Genomic DNA, 7,450 nt, shown 5'->3' with positions numbered 1-7,450 from the left:
AACTCTCTTGTTCCCAACTTTCCTTAGTTATCTAGAACTCTTTTTGTGTAGGTTTAGGACATATTGGCTCATTGAATTCACTTTGGCATGTCTGGTGGTGGTATCCTTGTTCAGCTCACATTTGGAAAGACTATTGGTGAGATTTTATGAATTTCTGTATGCTTCAATAAGGCAAATTCAATCCTCCTTACATACGATCAATTCTTTGATTTTCCTACCTTTCTTCATAGCTGGAGAAACAAGGTAAATGCCCCAAGAAAGAAAAAGTGAATGTTAACATCATCAGTTTTGGAAAAGAGGTAAGTCAGGATTTTAAGGCATGAGATCTGACCAGTTTGTTCACGAACAGAGCCGTCCTTTTCTGGAGTTTAGATATTATTAGGAAACACAATCTGACAGAAAACTCAGTAATGTTTGTTTTTGTGACTAGAGCAAGTATCTGTAATTTAGGACATGAATAAACACCATTGGACATATGCAAACAAGCAATATACCTGGATTATATGACAGACTCATTTTTTTCCCCTTTGGATAATTCTCCATGGTGGTTTCCAGAGTGGTTGGGTCGTTTTGCACTCTTATCAGTGGTGAATGAGGGTTGTTTTCCCTCATCCTGAATGGTGTTTGGTGATAGATTTATTGCTCCTTTATTCTTTCTGACTGGGATGAGATGAAATCTCAGTTGTTTTACTTTGTGTTTCTATAATTGCTAAGAATAATGGACTGTGTTTGAGGTATTTCTTAGTAAATTTTATTTCTACTCTTGTAAACTCTTTGTTCAGGTCTATAGAACACTTTCAATTTTGTCATTTGATTCACTCATTCTTTTTTTTTCCTTTTTGTACATGTGTATTTGTTTAATAACCAGATAATAATTTTGTGCAAGATGTATAGATGTCAAATATTTAGAGTTCAGATAAAGAAATTAATGGGATATTTTTAAACTAAAAATACTGACAAATCTATCATTTTATCCAATACAAATTATAAATAATAATTTATCTTGTAATGTAGATGTGAGAGTTCTTATCACTAATACCAAATCATCGTTGTTTCTCCCAGAGTCACATGTCTTTCTATTTAATAATTAAATTTCTTAAAAAGTATTTGGAATTCTCTCTTTCAATATATATGCTTGATGATGGCAATAGTCTCACTGCAAGCTATTAGTGATGAGCAATTGCATTTCAAACAGGATTTTGTTATATTGTCTCCACTGACTTCACAAGCTGCAGCTCAAAACGTTTCGTCCTCAACCATCATCCACTGCCTAATGCTAAAACATCATTTTGATCAGAGAAGTGATTTTATGTCATTAAAATGCAATTATGGTTAATGACAGGATGGATTCCAAAAATCTGGCAATATTTGTAATACTCATCCTTCAATGTTCAATGGGAATTCTGAAAAATTTCTGTCTTCTATCTTACTACTTAATGCTTCATTATAATAAACACACATTAAAACCAGTTGATTTCATTTTCATGAACATGTTCATAGCCAACTTCTTCATCATTTTCTCTAGAATTGTGCTACAGACAATGGAAACTTTTGGGAAGGAACTGTTCTTCAATGTATTTGTTTGCAAATTTCCTATGTATACTGAAAGAGTTGGCCGAAGTGTTTCCATTGGTACCATCTGTCTCTTGAGTGTCTTCCAGGCCATCACCATCAGTCCCAGTGACTCATGCCTTAGTGGTCTTAAAGTAAAAGTTTCAAAGTACATCAGCCTTTCTATTTTCCTTTGCTGGGTCCTGTTTTTGGGGTTAAATATGATTCCACCAATGTATGCATATATTAAGTGCAACAGCAATAATGTAACACATATAAGAACTTCAAAATACTGCTTTAGTTTAGGTCATGATGAATTTACAGGCTCAATGGTTACAACAGTTTTTGTATTCCCTGAAGTCTTTTTTGCTATCCTTATTGTCTGGTCTGGGAGCTTAATGGTGGTTATTTTGTATAGGCACAAGCAGCGTGTTCAACATATCCACTGCACTTATGTTTCCAACAGAACATCCCATGAATCAAGAGCCACTAAGAGCATTCTGGTGCTAGTGTCAGTCTTTATTGGCTTTTATTCTCTCTCCTCCATCTTACACACTTGTGTTGCTCTTTTTTGTGGTGCTGGTTGGTGGCTGGTAAATATCACAGTCATCATTCATCTGTGTTTTCCTACTTTGGGCCCCTTTATTGTGAGCCATGGCACTGCTTTGCCCAGATTCAGCTTATCCTGCATAAGAAATACAGGAAGACCTTAACTTTATCGTATTTGTGTAAATTATATGAATTTAGTCATTTATTTTTAAGGATCAATATAAAACCTTATAGTAAAAGCCATTTTCTTTCTTAGGTGAACTTTAATAATTATTTAGGCTTCATATTGTACAGAGCAAACAGGAATGAAAGAGTTGCCCTTTACTCAATACATATAGCTCCTTTGGCAAAAAACTTATGTAGTCTCTCTCTCTCTCTCTCTCTCTCTCTCTCTCTCTCTCTCTCTCCTTTTTTTTTTCAGAGCTGAAGACCAAACCCAGAGCCTTGAGCTAAATTCCCAACCCAAGTAGTTTTTCAAGGCTAAGAGAAGAGTTTAGACATTGATCCTCAAGTGTTTTCCATAATGTTTTAACAAAAAAGGAAAAATATGAATTATGTGTCTAAGAAGCAAAACAGTTACTAGAGTGGTGGATATTGTTAGAAGATAGGTTACTATTAAGTTTCTTACGTATATTTAACCATTTTGCAAATTTTGCTCTGTACTTTTTAATTATATTCATGTGATATATACCTCTAGGAAACAGACAGAATGTCAGTTTTTAGAACAATGTATAAAATAAGTTTGCTGCACAACAAAAAATAAAACTTAAACCTCCTTCTACAACAAAGGTTGTGACATTTTTGTTAGCTCTCTTTGTAAAACTGATGTTTCTCATAAACTCTCAGGTGGAGGATGCAATCAACTTCCTGTATCCACTGCCACAGGTGTAGTATTCTCCACACATGAGAAATTGTTGAGAAAAAGAAATAACCACAATTAGGGTATTCATGTCAACTTCTGTTCTCAAGTAGTAATAATCTTCTTTTCTCTTCTAAATATTGTATGTTTTCATTCAAGGTTGTTTGGAGATTTACAAAATAACTTCAAACTTTTACAGACACTAAAAATAATTACAGGCCTGCTTCATAGTCTAAACTGAAGTAAATTTATGTGTTACATGTGGACAGATGGCCTGTATCTGGTTCATGCTTGCTCTTTGGTGGTTCAGTCTCTGGGAGCACCCAAGGGGGCTTGGTTAGTTGACTTTGATGGTGTTTCTGTGGAGTCACTGTCTCCTTTGAGTCCTTTCACCCCTACCCTACCTCTTCCACAAGACTGTGAGTGCTATTTAATGTTTGAGTCTCTGCTTCTGTTTCCATCTGCTGCTGGGTGAAGACACTCAGATGACAGTTATGTTTGGCTCCTGCCTGCAAGCATAACAGTAACATTTCTAGTGTCAGGGATAGGTTCTTACACATGGTGTGGGTCTCAGATTTGTCCAGTCATTTGTTGGTGATTCCCTCCATCTCTGCTCTTTGGTCCTGCTCATTTGGTAGGCCAGACACATTTTGGGTCTACTGTTGGTTGGATGAGATGCTCTCCTTACTCCTCCATTGGGAGTCCTGCTTGGCAACAGAAAGTGGCCAATTCATGATCCATTTCCCCCAGAACTGTGAGTCTTAGCTCTCAGCTAAAGTCATCCCCATAGCACCTTGACTTATTACTCCACCATACCTCAGTCTCTGGCATGTCATAGAGATACCTTTTTGTTATCCCCACAGAGTTCTGTTCTCTCTTTCCTCCTGCTCTTCCTACACATGATTACTCCTCGATGCAACCCCTCTCCTATTTCACCCAGTTCCCTCCTTCCATTCATCTCCTATATAAATTTTATTTCCACTTTTGAGAAGGATTTAACAGTTCTCTTAGGTACTCCTTGTTGTTTGGCTTCTTAGGTCTGTGGATTGCAGCACAGTTATCCTCTATTTTATGACTAATATACACTTAAAAGAGAGGACATAGCATTTCCTGTTGGTCTGGGTTACTTCTTTATTTTTTATTAGATATTTTCTTCATTTACATTTCAAATGCTATGCTGAAAGTCCCCTATCCCCTCCCACCACCCTGATACCCAACCCACATACACCTGATTCCTGACCCTGGCAATCCCCTGTACTGGGACACATAAGCTTCTCAAGACCAAGGGCCTTACCTCCCATTGATGGCCTACTAAGCCATCCTCTGTTACATATGCAGCTAGAGACACAAGCTCTGGGGGATACTGGTTAGTTCATATTGTTGTTCCTCCTATAAGGTTGCAGACCCCTTCAGCTCCTTGGGTACTTTCTCTAGCTCTTCCATTGGGGGCCCTGTGTTCCATCCAATAGATGACTGTGAGCATCCACTTCTGTATTTGCCAGGGACTGGCAGAGCTTCACAAGAGACAGCAATATTCAGGGTCCTATCAGCAAAATCTTACTGGCATATGCAATAGTGTCTGGTTTGATGGTGGTTTATGGGATGGACCCCTGGGTGGGGCAGTCTCTGGATAGTCCTTGCTTCCATCTCAGCTCTGAGCATTTTTTCTGTAACTCCTTCTATGGGTATTGTGTTCCCCATTCTAAGAAGGAACAAAGTATCCACACTTTGGTCTTCATTCTTCTTGAGTTTCATTTGTTTTGCAAATTGTATCTTCATGTTCTAAGTTCCTAGGCTAATATCCACTTACCAGTGAGTACATATCATGTGTGTTCTTTTGTGATTGGGTTACCTCACTCAGGATGATGTCCTCCAGATCCATCCATTTGCCTAAGAATTTCATAAATTCATTGTCTTTAATAGCTGAGTAGTACTCCATTGTATAAATATACCACACTTTCTGTAACCATTTCTCTGTTGAGGGACATCTGGGTTCTTTTCAGCTTCTGGCTATTATAAATAAGGCTGCTATGAACATAGTGGAGCATGTGTCCTTATTAAAAGTTGGAATATCTTCTGGGTATATGCCCAGGAGGGTATGGCTGGATCTTCCCCTAGTACTATGTCCAATTTTCTAAGGAACTACCAGACTAATTTCCAGGATGGTTGAACCAGGTTGCAATCCCACCAACAATGGAGGAGTGTCCATTTTTCTCCACATCCTTGCGAGCATCTACTGTCACCTGAAGTTTTGATCTTAGCCATTCTAACTGGTATGAGGTGGAATCTCAGAGTTTTTATGATTTGCATTTCCCTGATGATTAAGGACGTTGAACATTTTTTCAGGTGCTTCTCAGTTCTTCAGTATTCCTCAGTTGAGAATTCTTAGCTTAGCTCTGTACCCCATTTTATAATGAGGTAATTTGATTTTCTGGAGTTCAGCTTCTTTTTTTTAATTAGATAATTTCTTTATTTACATTTTAAATGTTATCCCCTTTCCTAGTTTCCCCTCTGAAAATCACATATTCCCCCCCTCCTCCTGCTCCCCAACCCACCCACTCCTATTCCTGGTCCTGGCATTCCCCTCTACTGGAGCATAGAGCCTTCACAGGACCAAAGGCCTCTCCTCACATTGATGACCAACTAGGCCATCCTCTACTACATACATAGCTAGAGCCACAAGTTCCACCATGTGTTTTCTTTGATTGGTAGTATAGCTACAAGAAGCTCTGGGGGTACTGGTTAGTTCATATTGATATTCCTTCTATGAGGCTTCAGTCCCCTTGAGCCTCCTGGGTATTTCTCTGGCTCCTTCATTGGGGACTTTGTGCTCCATTCAATGGATGACTGTGAGCATCCACTTCTGTATTTTCAAGGCATTGTCAGAGCCTCACAGGAGACAGCTATATCAGGTTCCAGTCAGCAAAATCTTGCTGGCATATGCAATAGTATCTGGGTTTGGTGGCTGTTTAAGGGATCGATTCCCCGGGTGGGGCAGTCTCTGGATGGTCCTTCCTTCCTTCTCAGCTCCAAACTTTTTCTTTGTAACTCCTTCCATGGGCATTTTGTTCCCCATTCTAAGAAGGAACAAAGTATCCACACTTTGGTCTTCTTTCTTCTTGAGTTTCATGTGTTTTGCAAATTGTATATTGCATATTCTAAGTTTCTGGGCTAATATACGCTTATCAGTGAGTGCATATCAAGTGACTTCTTTTGTGATTGGGTTATCTCACTCAGGATGATGTCCTCCAGATCCATCCATTTGTCTAAGAATTTCATAAATTCATTGTCTTTAATAGCTGAATAGCACTCCATCGTGTAAATGTACCACATTTTCTGTATCCATTCCTCTTTTGAGGGACATCTGGTTTCTTTTCAGTTTGTGGCTATTATAAATAAGGCTGCTATGAACATAGTAGAGCATGTGTCCTTATTACAAGTTGGAGCATCTTCTGGGTGTATGCCCAGGAGAGGTATTGCTGGATCTTCTGGTAATACTATGTCCAATTTTCTGAGGAACCACCAGACTGATTTACCCAGTGGTTGTACCAGCTTGCAATCCAACCAGCAATGGAGGAGTGTTTTTCTTTTAGCACATTTTGGCTAGCATCTGCTGTCACTTGAATTTTTGATCTTAGACATTCTGACTGCTGTGAGGTGGAATCTCGGGGTTGTTTTGATTTCTATTTACCTGATAACTAAGGATGTTGAAGATTTCTTCATGTGTTTCTCGGTGATTTGGTATTCCTCAGTTGAATATTCTTTGTTTAGGTCTGTACCCCATTTTTTAAAGAGGTTATTTGATTTTCTGGAGACCAGCTCCTTGAGTTCTTTGTATAAATTTGATATTAGACCCCTATCAGATTTAGGATTGGTAAAGATCCTTTCCAAATCTGTTGGTGGCCTTTTTGTCTTGTTGATAGTATCTTTTGCCTTACCAAAGATTTGCAATTTTATGAGGTCCCATTTGTCCATTCTTAATCTTACAGTACCAGCCATTGCTGTTCTGTTCAGGAATTTCTCCTCTGTGACCATGTCTTCAAGACTTTTCCCTAATTTCTCCTTTATAAATTTCATTGTCTCTGGTCTTATGTGGAGTTCCTTGATCCAGTTAGACCTGAGCTTTGTCCAAGAACATAAGAATGGATTAATTCCCATTCTTCTACATGATAACCGCTAATTGAGCCAGTACCATTTGTTGAAAATGCTGTCTTTTTCCACTGGATGGTTTTAGCTCCTTTGTCAAAGACCAAGTGACCATAGTTGTGTGTGTTCATTTCTGGGTTTTTAATTCTATTCCATTGATCTACCTGTCTGTCGCTGTACCAGTACCATGCAGTTTTAAATCACAATTTTTCTGTAGTTCAGCTTGAGGTCAGGCATTGTGATTCCAACAGAGGATCTTTTATTGGTGAGAATAGTTTTTGCTATCCTAGTTTTTTTGTTATTCCAGATGAATTTACAAATTGTCCTTTCTAACTCAGTGAAGAA

General features: G+C 38.4%; 1 protein-coding gene across 1 annotated transcript; it reads left to right on the top strand.

The window, feature by feature from the left end:
• The first annotated feature begins 1,328 nt into the window (after positions 1-1,328).
• LOC110338300 (vomeronasal type-1 receptor 4-like) lies at positions 1,329-2,264 on the top strand. Its single transcript, XM_021221613.1, has one exon. The coding sequence runs from the start codon at positions 1,329-1,331 to the stop codon at positions 2,262-2,264; it is 936 nt and encodes a 311-aa protein (XP_021077272.1).
• Positions 2,265-7,450: the final 5,186 nt, after the last annotated feature.

Source organism: Mus pahari, chromosome 21 (assembly GCF_900095145.1).
Source record: "Mus pahari chromosome 21, PAHARI_EIJ_v1.1, whole genome shotgun sequence".
Taxonomy (NCBI): domain Eukaryota; kingdom Metazoa; phylum Chordata; class Mammalia; order Rodentia; family Muridae; genus Mus; species Mus pahari.
This window is presented reverse-complemented; position numbering and strand designations above follow the sequence as displayed.

Bases quoted from the DNA above. Each gene is read 5' to 3' on its own strand.
- LOC110338300 (XM_021221613.1), top strand. From the start codon at position 1,329: ATGGTTAATGACAGGATGGATTCCAAAAATCTGGCAATATTTGTAATA.